The following is a 14,088-nucleotide window of genomic DNA, read 5'->3' as shown; positions in this document are numbered from 1 at the left end:
CAGGAAACTACTAATAAGAGTGAACAAAAATGCATCACCAAGTTTAATTTTCACTCCTGGCACGTGAGTAAATAGTTTCTCATGCCTCTTCCACATCAAAGGGCTTCCTTCCAAATGCCGTGGGATTGATCTCCTGATCCTATCTAGCATGAGATACGTGGTCAGTCTAAAATCTATTTCGCTTAGACTTAATGGGAGTATCTCAAAACTGTCAAAGAAAAGCTCTTGAAGAGTGTGTGATTTCTAACAATTGAGTACAATAATTCAATTAAGCTCAGAGACAGACACATTTCCCATAACACGAGCTACAATACTTTTACCGTCAACAGAACTCACATGAAAGATTTTTAAAAGAAAGTTATGTGAGATCCATTTCTTTGCAGAAATTCTTGATTTCTCTCTTTTCCCTTTAGTGGCATCTACATACCAACCACATTTAGAAATGAATGGAATTACTGAAGACCTTGCTATATTTTGCTTTCCTTTCTTTTCCTGCATCCTTAAGACAACTCCTTGCTCTGCAATGTAACCCACGCCCAGTCCTCAACTGATGGCATTGAAGTGAAGGCCAGTTTAGGGGCAGTTCTCCAACAGGGTAGGGGCAGTTCTCCAACAGGGTAGGGGCAGTTCTCCAAACAGGGTGGCATTGCACCTTGCAAGAGGTGCATCAGTATCTTGGGCAATCAGCACCAAACAAAAATTAGTGTTTAGACGTTACCCTAGAAGCTAAACCCATTGTAAAGGCTGCCTGTAAACAGATCAGTTTGTGTATCATCCATCAGAGCTTCACTGCCCATGAACTGAAGTGAGTGTGCAGCACTTTACATGTATAATTATTATACCATTACTGACTATCAGTGCATCTCTAAGGATGTCAGATATAGCCTCTGATGTCCTCGGTTAACAGAAAGGAAATTGAAACACAAATTAGTTGATTCGATGAAGGTCACTAAAGAAGCATAATTCAGATATCCCAGGTTCAAGGATCTCTCCACTGAGTCCCACTGTCTCTTTATAGTCTTCAAAATTGTGCAAGGGATGCAGGAACAGCTTAAGACTTTCTTTCTGAAAAATACTCGGGTAGCTCTGGGTATTCACAGATCATTAAGGTGAGAGTGCTATGGGAGAGCTTCTCCCGCAAGGCTAGGCTGACAGGGTGGCACCGCAGCAGTTGCCATGACAGTGGCTGAATCTTTGCAGTGACATTGCACACACTTCAAATGAAAACCTGTGCAAGTCTCAGAAGACCATTCAATGCTGTTAAGAAGTCTGATGAGATCTCAAAACATCTCCTAATCTCCAGTTAAAACGAGAACCACGCACGCAGGAAGGGAATGCTGATTGTTTGTGAAAGACTTCACCTCTGCCAGAGCTGAAATACTAAAGTGCAATGCAGAAGGATTTTTCTGTGAACCTCCCGATTTTGAAAAACTCCAAGTACTACTCACTATAGACACAGAGGAATATCGTATTCAGGAAAAAACTATCAGTAATGACAAAAAAATTGAACTAATTCCCTGCTATCACTCTTCAATTAGTTGGAACCCTGAAGAGCTACAGAAATGCCAGGGAAAGATAAAGGTCAGTGATACACACACTCCCCTCATGCATTTCCTAACTCCTTACCCTCCTGTTCAGTGCAGGTGACTTGCAAATGGAGTTGTGAAGGAAGAGAGCATGTACTCACCCCTCTACGTATTTACAATCACCTAACACCAAATCAGAGGGGCTTCTACACAATTTAACAAATTTAGTAACTTTATATAAAGCTAGTTATATCCAGTATTAATACCAGATGACAACAAGCACCGTCACATCATTGGTTCAATTAACCGAATACAAAAGGAAGATCAGCCCGTTGATAAGCTCATGTCCCAGGCTCCTTTACGAGCTTCCAGCTCCCAGGCTACTTGCTACTTCCAAAAGCACACGCATTAGCATTACCTTTTGCTGCTTCAGATCGCTTCGGCAAATCAAGTGTATCAAAATTCCTGTCCGGATCTCCATTCTTCTTTCCTGCGCAAAAAAATAAGACAACAGATGGAAAAGGCTGTCAGCATACCGACAGGCAAGTCACTGTCACGTGCATCTACAATATGAGAGAAGATACAGGCTCAGAGTATCCATCACAGACTATTACCAGTATTTGCACATATCTGAGTTGCAATCCAGCGGCACAAGCTGTGGTTTTAGCCTGAGCAACTTAAGGACAAAAATCTACGCTACTTTCAGGTTGATTCACAAACATGCTTAGCAGTAGCATTTCAGCAGATCTTAAGAGTGCTTAAAATCTTGGAAAATTGTGCTACTTCTCTTCTCAGCAAAGCTATGCCACTCCCTCACAGGCTCAGTATTTACTTGTTATTTTCACAGCAGAATTTTGACCTGAAGCCTAGCTGAAGCAAAAACTGAGCAGCAGAGCGAAAAACTACAGGCTTGCTTTGCAGCCTCTATCCTCATTGCAATTATCAGGCAGGAAGGTCTAGACTTAATGTACTGTACAGACAGCAGCCAACAACTTAACCTTGAATTGCCCTTCAATCAATAAGGTGCCATTCTGACGGTTTGTTAGAAACTACTAATTCCATACTTTTGCTATGACACAGTTTCTAACCATGACATCAGCTGTAATTTACACAATAATCCTACACAAAACCTGGACTTCAGTTTCAGTTAGGTTGAGAATAAACAACTGGGGTTCGTTCTCATCCCCTCGTCTCTCCACCACAAGGAGACACAGTACCTGGGCAGGTAAGCCCAGGGATGCTGCGGGTTACGCAGGTACTTTGCCATCAGAGAAGTACTGACAGCAGAGAGCGAGATTTGGAAGGAAGTGCAGGAATGTGCACAGTTTCTAAGGGCAGCATTATACAATTTAGCTGTCCCATATTGCTTGGAGCAGGGAGGAAAATGAAGTTGGTTAGTCCCTCTCTCCCAAGAACAGGGGAGGCAGGTGTGATGAGATGAATTCAGAACAACACAATTTAAGCTGCCAGAGGTAGCTTTTGAACAGGGACTCTACCAGGCTGTTAATGGAAGTTTAAAGGAAGGGCTGAAAGCTCCACCAGTCAGGATGCTCAAAAGAAAACAGGGAAGCGGTCCTCGAGAATGTAACATGGACATTAGTCTGATTCTTCACTGGGAAGAGATCACAAAATGGGAAAAGCCCATCCCTGCCCCATTACAGCAGGGAGTTGGCACAGCTTTGGCAGTGAATTCAATGGGCCTACTCTACCCTTACTCTGGACAAAAGGATAAACCCATGCAGTACTGTATAGAGAAGACATAAAGCTTTTAAACACCAATATGAATATTTAGAAATAACATCAAGAAGCAAAAACCAAACCTCAAGTCAGTGGAAGTACCACACACTTTTATTTTGAAATGCCATCACCGAATACCAGCCAACTCTAACTACTGTGTAAAACAAAACATGCATGTAGAAGTTCTGTTCACCTAACATAATTGGCTTAATTGAAGTATGAAGAAGCACAGCTAAGCCGCTAAAAGGTCATTGAGCCAGGTACTATGCCACTCCTTTGAAAGGTATCTTTTCTAAAGGAAGGGATGGAAATTAGCTGCACTTTGCAGCCCTCCATCAAGTTTTCCCTCCGTGAAAGATTGAGAAATATGTTGCTTGGGGAACCAAATGGCAGAAGGAGAAAATGCTGTGCATCACCAAAGGACACTGCATTCCATAACGGCAGCTGAACCCAGTTACTAGCTACAAACCCTTGTTGACCCTTAGAGCATTGACAGGAAAAAACATGGCAGAGGGAGAAAATAAAAAGCACTGAAGGAAGGAAGTCAGTGTTTAGGAAAGATTACAGACTTAAGGCAGACCAATAAATGTGAGTCCATCTTATCTACAAGTAGGATAAACTGTTTTTTCACATGACCCCAAATTTCATGTCTCCGGCATTAGCTAGTTTAAACTTCAGAAAATTTACTTGGAGAGTCAGTCCTTAATCAACACAACCACTCATTTCAGAAGTTCTCTCTGTAATTTAAAGGCTGGGTTTGGTACTTCTGTTAGCCCTGCAGAACCGAGATAGCACAGTAAGAGTTCCCACCTTTCTAGAGCAAAGTTTACTAAGCAGTATGTATTTGTGCACAGTTTTTTAAGGAAGAGATTAGCCAGGAGAGCAGAGTTGGCTGCAACATCTTTTGAGCCGGCAATGCAGAAGCAGCTGCCTATTTACTGAAGCATCTTTCATTAAGACAGCACGCTCCACCTGCGCTCTGTGATCCTCACTTGCTGGCTCTCAACTTCTGGGCCAGATTGCAAATACTGGCCCATCTTCTATGGAGCCTTTGCTAGTTTGTCTCCCCCCTCTGAGAAACTAACCCACCTTGCAGGCAAAGCCACGTCTGTTCAAACCAGAAGCTGCCAGCTGTTTTCAAGTGGAAGCAATTCAGAACACAGAGCTCTGACTAAGGGGATTTCAACTCTAAAATTTACTTGCTTAATCAAATTGAGCAAGAGCCTGGTTCAGAAATACCCAGAGAACATACATATTCCTGGGCTCTCCTCCAGAGGGAAGGTGACCAAGCTGTAAGAAAACTCCAAAAGAAACCCCACCTAGAAGGCAAAGGTTTTGATTTGTGGCCCAGCTGGTAGTTTTCCCATTCGATTTTCACAGGACCCACAAATAATGGAGTTTCTAAAACGGTGACCAAATTTATCAAGTTCAAGAGCCTCCTGACACATCAGCCACCCCCTGGCCTGACCAATATCGTAGAAAACCGGCCTCATCGCCCGCTTCTGCAGCTCTTGAACCCCTCTCTCTGTCGCTCAATCCCATCAGTACTGCTGGTGCACAGTGATGCTGCAATGACCACGGCAGCAGGAGGAAAGAAGTTTAGGACCTTGGTTTTGTACATTTCAATTTCTGCCCTTCTATGCATCTCCCTGCTCTCCAAGTTTTCCAGCCTGAGGTATGCCAGAGAAACGACGATGCTGCTGGATCAAGAGCACAGCTCCAAACTTTGCCAAGAGACAGACAGCTTTGAACACGCCTGCTGACAGGTCTGTTTTATGAGACCTGGCTGTAGGAATTGGCACAGCACTCTGGTTTGGGAAAACTGCCTGACGTGAGACTTGCTTGTGCGAGATGCAATTTACAGTCTCTGCAACAGTGGGATTAAAATTCTCTTTCCCCCCTCCACTACTTTTCATTATGTAAGAAACAACCAAAACACGACCTTCGGCATTTTCAATCTGTCAGAAACTCAGTGCAGACTTTAAAGTGTGACCCAGCATTATTAACCACTAGTGGTGTTGATCTTCCTCAAATGTCGTTTTGCTTTACAGATAATCAAAACAGCTCTTCAGCTAGATCCCATTTTTGCTGGAGGATTAATTACCAAATGCTTTCTTTCTGGTTAAAAATAAAAAAAAAGTTGAAGAGATTCTTCATAACAACGCCCTCCTCCCTCTCCCCCCAGTCAACACTGTGCTTGTTAACATACCCACTGAACCAGACAACGTGACAGAAAGCAAGGGCTGAGCTCTGTCTTGCCAGCACACCCATGCTCTGCAGGCTCACCAGTCAGGAGTCTGAAATCGGCACCCTGCAGAACACTGCTGGCCACCATTTGCTGGGTGGAGCAATTAGATTTATTTCCCAACCTTTCTTCTTTGGCTCAGCCCTCCAGAACTCATTGATTTGAAGCAAGTGCTGCAAAGCTGAAAATGACCCCGCCTTTACCTCCGAGACAGTCTCAGTCTCAGTGGAAATCTCCAGGGCACTCACAGCCCAACAACTTCCCAGCCGAGAAGCAAGGGAGGCAAATGTCAGCCTCAGCCTCACGTATTCCAGATGCAATTTTACTTATTGTGCTGGGATGAGAAACTAAAGCGCGGATCCCCCAAGGCATTTACTGGGGGTAGCTCCATCCAGCTAGTCTGAGTGCCAGTAATAAAGATGCAGCAGCCCAGGCATGCATGCCCAAGCAGACAAAATACCAAGGATCCCTGAGAACACACAACCAAGCGGCTGAGTCCTCAGCTGCTGCCCCAGTGCAGCCAGCAAAGCCAGACTTGGATACGACAGGGTTGGTGAAGCAACCTGCACACGTAGGTGCTCCCTCTCTCATGGGGTTTCCAGGCCAGCTGCAAATCAATTCCCTTAGTGCATTTATACCAGGAATGCATCAATTCTCAGTGTGGGAAGACCAAACTGCAAATGCTCCCTCAGTTAGAGGATTTCCATGCCTACTGAAATGAACAGGAGGATGCGCTGGAGAGCAGAGGAGAAGGTGAATGAACACGACCTTGATCTCAGCTCTTAGCCTTGCATGTAAAAGCTGAACGAAGCATATCATGGTGATGATGAAAAGAAAGTATTGCAAAGACTCACCTTGATTGAACCACTCCTCTAATTACCAGAAAAGCAGCAAAAGAAAAACAAAAATTTACAGGAAGGAAGAAAATACAAAGGAACAGTCACAAAGAGACAGAATAGGTTCAAAACCTGAGAGTTACCAGAATACTACAGAACTTTCATCAGTTAAAACTAAGATATTCTACTTTCTCCCTTTTGCTCCTGAAACAAAACCCACAATCTCTCTCTGCACAGCTTTTCTTTTATTTTCTTCCTCTTTCCGTTAAATGAAAAGGTGCTCACAGAAATGAGGGGCCAGAAAGATGACTAGCCCTTTGCAGAGGTGTTTGAAATGCTATGATCAATGACCATGAAATAAATAAACATGGAAACACTGCAAGACTAAGTGAACAAGAAAGGGAGAGAATTGATCTATTTTATACTCACAGACTGCGAAAATTAAGGCAGGTTCAAACCATGTATATGCGTAAATTTAATAGTGAGTAAAGGAACCTTTTCTTTATGACTTTTAAAAGCACATTTATTAATGGATTTCGGTTTTGATTTTTTCAACACATTAGTTGCCTGTCTCCCTCTTTCCTTCTGATCCACACACTACCAGCTGCAAGCTCAGCATTATTACCAGTTGATTTCCTTCTAGAGTGCATTTTACAAAGAGCACTGCAAAAAGGGGGAAAAAAATATTAAAATATACTTCAAAAATTGTCATTTACTGCTGAATGCACAGAGACAAACCCAAGCTGTCACTGAAAGCCTGCGTTGCTCGTGGAAATCTGCAGGTTCATCCTCATGTCAGGTGCTTTTGAGACCAATTTGTCCAAAAAGACAGGATCAGATGCTTTGGCTGATAAACAGAAACTATCAGTACACGCAGACCCAGAAGGCAGGTAGGGGTTGGCCCCGGAGGAAAGAGGCAGACCCTTGGCAAAGGGCAGCCGCCCAGGAGCGCTTGCATCGCACTGTCATCGAGAGGAGGATGACAGTTCTCAGTGAGCAGTCCCCTCCTCCAGCAGTGCACACTCACAGCTCTTTGGGCTAAAAGTGATTTCCCTGACTGCACGGCTGTCAAGCAGCGGAACAACAGGGACTGCAAGTGGCAGGGAACAGGCTCGAGTCAGCACACGTTCAAGGTTTCCAAAGGGTATCACCCTGAGGCTTTAGTCATTCACTGTGAGAACAGGCTGGGCAGGCAGGTAAATTCTTCCTTTTTTCCCCCCATGTCATTAGAAGATTCCCATCAACTTTTTTTAAATTAATTTTTTAAATACAGTTTACATCTAGTTGATGACAGACTAGTCTGCAAAACGCAAGTTCACACTGTGATGACTTCCCTACCACATACAGAAACACATAACGTTTTAATAACATGTACAGGTCAGATCAAAGGAAGAGTAACATGCAGCACGCAGTCCGGCAAGTTCAAACGATTCCATACTGGCTCTTCCGGACCAAAACCTTCCTTAGACCCGGCTATAAGTAGTAAGCCAAGATGTGAGTACACCTGAATGAGAATGAAGCCTGCACAAAAAATGGAGTTAATTATGTCTGAATTCAGTCTAGAATAGTAATTTCTCTAAAAAACCAAAGAAAACAGATATAATTTGAGCGTCTCTTTCTGAAGGAAAGATGGAAGGGGGGTAACTGAGCCTACTAATCTTCTCTTGTAATGAAGCTCATTTGCAACACTCGAAGGAGACAACAGGCCCAAAAGTGACAACTAAAAGCTACAAAATCATGTTTGCAATTTAAATTACTGAAAGAGTGACAGAATTGGGAGGTTGTATGTTTTGGCTGTGAGTGGGAGGGTCGGACTGTACTTCCCAAACGTGAGAGACTGGAGACATGGAAGACATACTGGCAGGACCACCGTGCACGGGGCTGAACACATGCTGGCCTGGCTTCCAGGGACCACGACACACGCTCCACAGCCAGGCAAGTGGACTAAGCACAGATTTGACAAATGCGAGAACACGGCAGTGCAGGAAAGGCAGAGCACACCCACCTTCGTCCAGCAGCAGTGTCACCTGTCAGCATGCACCACTCCTACTCAAAGCCAAACAAAAGCAGAGCTATCATGGGGAAAATTCCCATCTAGGAGCAGTGCAACAAGGGAGAATGCCACATGCCACGACACTACAAACACGTACCTCCACAAACTGCATCATTCTAAAGCAGCATGATGAACGTGCTTGCAAGAGCAGGCCTGCACAGCAGAATTCACCCTCAAATCCGTTTCCAGGTCTGAGCTCTCTGCAACACATACCTTTAGCTTTTTTTCCACCAAAACAACCAGCATCGTCTTTCTTTTTCTTCTGAGAGCCTCCCATGCTTGTAGTCTGACTGGCATCTAGTTCTTGGTACTTATCAGCTCCGGGGACCTCTTTGTGGACATGATAGGAAAGGTTCCGCATGATGCACACACAGTTCTCCACCGACTGTTACAGAGAAAATTATGTTATAACAAAGTATTGCACCCTCTTATTTGCAAACCAGTATATTACACAGTGGAGGGTTTGGGAGAATTTAAAAAAAGCCCACCTGCCCCAAGAAAATAATCTAGCTTTCAAGGAAGATTTAGTAAAGACCCCTTAAATTAAGGCTTGTTCTTATTCTTCCGAATATGAAGTGCTTCATAAACACCACCCATTCAAAATGAATACTCTAATAAAAAATACCACCTGATCTTACATGAAGAATACAATCCCCTAAAAGATCAAACACATAGTGGAAAATGATCATATAAGGATCTTATTTTAATACAAGCCTCTCTCTCACTCTTCCAAACCTTTACAGTCCCTAAGGGGCCCATTTTATTAAATTTCCTCTGGGTCAAAAACTAGGACTTGTGAGAATTTCAATGAGAACACACGTCGTCCTGTAGTAATAGCTAATCCACAGCACATCAGAGTCTGACAAGAACGATGCTCTGTAGGTTGCAATGGAAACCATCAGGTGGTTACAAAATCCACTTCCAAAATTATCTGATTAAGTGACACAGCTTTATAATTCCCTTGTACAGTCCATCACATAGTGCGACTCAAAAAGAAGAAAATAACGATGCTTCACAAGCCTTACCGGTGTTATAAAGCAATAATACGCTGCCTTTTTTAAGCAGGTTAAACTTACATGCCTTATGCATATAAATGCAGTTTTACAAGCCACAAGATGAGATGATGATAAAAACATATTAAACAAAATCTGCATCTAAAAAAAAAGCCACAATGGAAGCACTGCAGGTCTGAAGACACTACAGTCTTTAGAGATGGTGCTGAATAAAGTCTTTAAATGGGAACTGGCTCCTTTGCTGGTATTGTGCAAAGCACAGCACAATGCAACTCCATTCTGATATGGAGACTGCACTTAGAAGCATCATTTAAGTAATGTCAATTAAGAACTATAGCAAAAACGCCACCAACAAATAATAAAAGGACTACCCTCCCCGCCTGTCACAGCCACTTGCCTTTGCACACAGGCTCAGTCACACTGGGTAACACAGCAGCGTCACGCTGATGTGATCATGGATATCACGACAGAGATGAGAGGAAGTATAATCCCCTCCCGATACAAGTAAACAGAAGTCAGATCCCAGGGCAACACGTCAGTCTAAATAATGGAAACACCCATTAAGTTTTAACACACAAGTTCACCTTATTGTCTGTATCCTTCTTGCCAACTGCAGACTGCAGAGCATGAAGGAGGGCATCCACCAAACCATCACACTCTCTCAGTCTTCTGCGTGCTTCTGCTCCGTCCGAACTTACATTCCTAACAGGAGAGATTTAAAAGAAAATTTAGCCCTCTAACCTTCACCATAAAGTTGAAGGTGCATCGATTTATACTACAATTATTGAGAACTCATTACCTTGGATGAACAATTTGGAAGCAAGGTAGTCTGACAAACCTATTAAATCTCAGTAAAATATGGGCAATGCACGTCTCCAAGTCCCTGAATCTGAATGAAAAGGGGAACACAGTCCCAGAGGTGCCTACAAACATGGTTTTCTGAGTTGCTGGTGACTCCAGTCACATACCTTAAATTGAACAGGATTTTTCAGAGGAAGCAAAATGCAACCCAAAAATTTAATTTCAAAGCGAGAACTTTTGATCTGAAAAATACCATCACCACCTTAAGAAAAACATGCAGTACCACAAAATCACTCAGCAGTACTCACGGCCACAGAAATTGGCCATGAATACCCAGCAGTAGTCATGGCCTTGCATAAGCATCAACCTGCCACTACCCAATAAAAAATAAAATTTAAGTCAATTTTCCAAATGCAGCTTTTTTTTTGGCCTGCTGTTTCTTAAAATTCTTTTTTTTTTTTTTTTTGAGGGGGGGAAGTAAAGTCCCAAAATTATTTGTAACAGTGCTCACTAGCAAAACCTATGTGGAAAGTTCTCTCAAAGCTGAAATGCACTAATTTCAACTACTACACAACCAACCTTTCAGCTTTCGAGGTCTTTGAATTCCACAAACCCATGTAACCCTGAGCTCTTAAAAGCTCAGGACACAATCACTACCTTCTGCTGTCAGGATCATGTAGCCAATTTTTCTTTTTAACTAACTAGGGGGACTGCCAATCTCCAAATAATTAACAAATCAATCACGGTCCCCTCCCATGTCCCCCTGTCACCAGGCAGGCTGGTATGTTAATTGCATGACTAGGAAAAAATGTATTTTCTCAGAGACCTCTCAAAATCTGAAGACACTTAATTGTGAGCTAGTTGCTCTAACAGCACATTAACTTTCAATTAAGAACACAAATTAAATGCACAGATAAATGAATTCCTTCCCCAAACCCTAACACACAGCATCACCTCCAGCCATGGCTGATACAAGACAGGCAAGTGGATATTAAAATATGATTCCACAGGACATACGGAAGAGAGAATTCTACATGCTGTTTTTCCATCTCCAGTTGTACTAATCCTTTTGTATCAAAAGCCTAAATGTGAATTTTAATGTAAAGTCTTTATGAAACTGAAATGAGAATTCAAATTCTCTGTGATACCCTTCAGGAGCTATAACAATAAACGACAGCAGCTCCACCTCCAAGCACATCTACTGAGGTGGAACATTACTTATTAAGCTTGAGGGTGACAGAAATGCACCAAAAATGGTCTTATCTGAAGCCGTGTATCACATTTCTTATTCCCCCATTAAGCCTTAGAAATAGAGAACCGAAATATATAGGAAACACTTGCAGACTTCAAAAAACAAATAAATCAAATTTTGCCCCAAAGAATCCTTCACATTTTTCTTGCTATTTGGCCCATTCATAAGAGATTCTTCTACGGACCATCCGTGCTACCACACTTGTAGGACATTTATTTTAATTCTTTGGTTATCAACAGAATCATAGTGTCTTGCATTCTGCTTTCTTATTTCTTGATCTGAGTTAGGGTTAATATTAAGGTAGACATTGATAAGGTTATAGCAGAAAAATATACTACAAAAGTGCATCAGTAAGCGTGGCTTGCTGATGTAACTTGATATATCTTCAACTATAGAAAAATTTACTGAAAATTAATGCCTTGAGAAAAAAAATCCCACATATATCATATATAAATAAGCAAGAAAACTCTGCAGCATCAAATTAATAGCTAATTAATGCTATGAATAAGTTATCCAGACATCAAACTTTACAGTTTTAATGTTGTAACTAACACATCAGAAAATGTATCCTTATGAGCATCTCATGAGAGACATCCGCTCTATAAATACTCAACGCTCTTGAGATTCTTCTAGTCCTCCCCTCCTTGGGTAATGAGATTCCTGCAGCCCATGGGATTTATCTAACGTGGAATAATAAGACCCATTTCCCTGTCTGTAACTATAACCCAGACCTACTGGAGAGCTCAGCTCACACCCTTCTCCACAGAAGCCTCGGCAACACTGATCTTGGAAGGACTAAGCCCAGGGAGACGAGCACCTGCTCTGCAGAGTCTGCTCTTCCTGCTGCTCCAGCACCGCAAAAGGCAGCAAAGATGTCCCAATCCTCACTGGAGTATTTGCATTTCAAATACATGCACAAGCACACCAAACATCCCCACGCACTAAAGGAGGCACAGTGAAAACCAAGGCAGTCTGCAACAGTTCTCATCCGGTAATCCCAGGAGAAGTGCTTGGTTGGTTTTCGCGATCCAGAGCAACCTTCGAAAGCTCCTGCAACCCTGCCTTGAGGGGGTTAAGACTCCATGCTATCTACCTCCTTGAAAAACAACACCTGTAGTCATCAAATTCACACCTGGGGTCTTCAGGAGGGACTGCAGTGTGGAGAGAGAAGTGCTTACATGGACAAGACAGCTAGTACTAGTGTCGGTCACTGAAAAGGACGGAACCTGCCGTGGAACAGCCGCTGTGACACAGCATCCACTGACCCGAGTCGGGAAAAATCTCCTCCCATTTCACATCTGCACGGGAACTGTTCTTAATTCATCCCACTGATCTATTACACGTTATGGAATGAGAGACCTAACTGAACCATGTTCCAAAGGACACTTTCAAAGCAAAGTTTATAAACCCTCTTTCATCACTCAAGAGTGATGAAAATCAACAAATAGGTGACAGACTCCAGCAGACGTTAACAGAGAACGTGCAGTCGTCCCACACGGGGTGACACCACAGAAGGAACTCAGAGCCTCGCACAGGGCAGCGACTCCCTCAGATGCACGCAACAGACAGATACGCAACATACGGCATCCAGACTTGGACAGAGTTTTGCTTTTTACTTTATTACACATTAGACAAGGATCACCTTATATCAGAAGAAAATTAATTCTTCAGTGGATGGAGTGTTTGATGTAAGACACTGAACATACAAGAAAGTCAAAACCGTAGCCAAGGTCATTGTTAACTGTTCCTTGGAGCCAGGCTGCCATGCAACAACTGGAGTGACCCAGGTATTCTGGAATTAAGCACAGTATCTCAGCGACTTGCTTGCTGAGGGGCTTTAATATCAAGAAAATCTATAGATGAAGCCAAAGATACTTGTAAAAGTTTGAATAACTTGAAACAGGAACTCTGCAGGGTTTTGAGGCACTGAGTTCTTGGAGTCCAAACTGCAGACAAGACTAGTGAAAGAGGATTTGTAAGGACGTTCAAATATATGCTTTCCCTGGGAAAACAAAACAGAGGAGCACTAAGTAAACGTTAAACAAAAGCAAATACCTACCAGCATAGAAACACATCAGGCTAGCAATCCAGTTGGTATTAATGACTTCAGAAAATGGCAGGGAATGTGCTGAGAAATCTATTCATGCTTGAGATAAGGTGATCATTATCGACGATACGCAAGTCTGAATGTAACATTTACATCTGCAGCACAGAGTTGGTATTCACCACCTCTACGATAGTGAGCTCTTACTACTCTCTATGCCACACACCAAAATTATCCCCGAGAGAAAAGATTTAAAAGTGATTAAACGCATGGCACTCCATTTGCACTATTTCAATGTAAATCATGTAGCAATGCCCCCACTGTGCTCTCCCCTCACGCTCTGCAAGATAGAGCGTGCACGAGGGGAGAGCTTTTGCGTGTGGTTTTCCGTTTAAGGGTAACGAGAAATTTGAAAATACAGGCATCAAAGAGACACAGTTTTTTCTCTGAACATTTCACCCAGTATTTCCAAGGCTATGGCTGTGTCTGTTGCCTGATTGGAAAGGGCCATCAGGTGTTACCCCACAGAGCTACAGGAGCTGAAAGCCAGAGGTTCGAGTAGCACTGAACACTTGCCATCT

General features: G+C 42.8%; 1 protein-coding gene across 2 annotated transcripts in view; it reads right to left on the bottom strand.

The window, feature by feature from the left end:
• ARVCF (armadillo repeat gene deleted in velocardiofacial syndrome) overlaps window positions 1-14,088 on the bottom strand; it is an 88,332-nt gene that overhangs the window by 39,751 nt on the left and 34,493 nt on the right. For both annotated transcript variants that reach the window (XM_009864403.1, XM_009864404.1), the window contains 3 exons: window positions 9,995-10,112; window positions 8,611-8,782; window positions 1,945-2,016 (listed from right to left, as the gene is read on the bottom strand). In XM_009864403.1, the coding sequence (XP_009862705.1) occupies window positions 1,945-2,016; window positions 8,611-8,782; window positions 9,995-10,112 (362 nt within the window). The remainder of the gene's footprint in view (window positions 1-1,944; window positions 2,017-8,610; window positions 8,783-9,994; window positions 10,113-14,088) is intronic.

The sequence above is a fragment of the Apaloderma vittatum genome, unplaced genomic scaffold (genome assembly GCF_000703405.1).
Source record: "Apaloderma vittatum isolate BGI_N311 unplaced genomic scaffold, ASM70340v1 scaffold4032, whole genome shotgun sequence".
In the NCBI taxonomy this organism is placed as follows: Eukaryota; Metazoa; Chordata; class Aves; order Trogoniformes; family Trogonidae; genus Apaloderma; species Apaloderma vittatum.
This window is presented reverse-complemented; position numbering and strand designations above follow the sequence as displayed.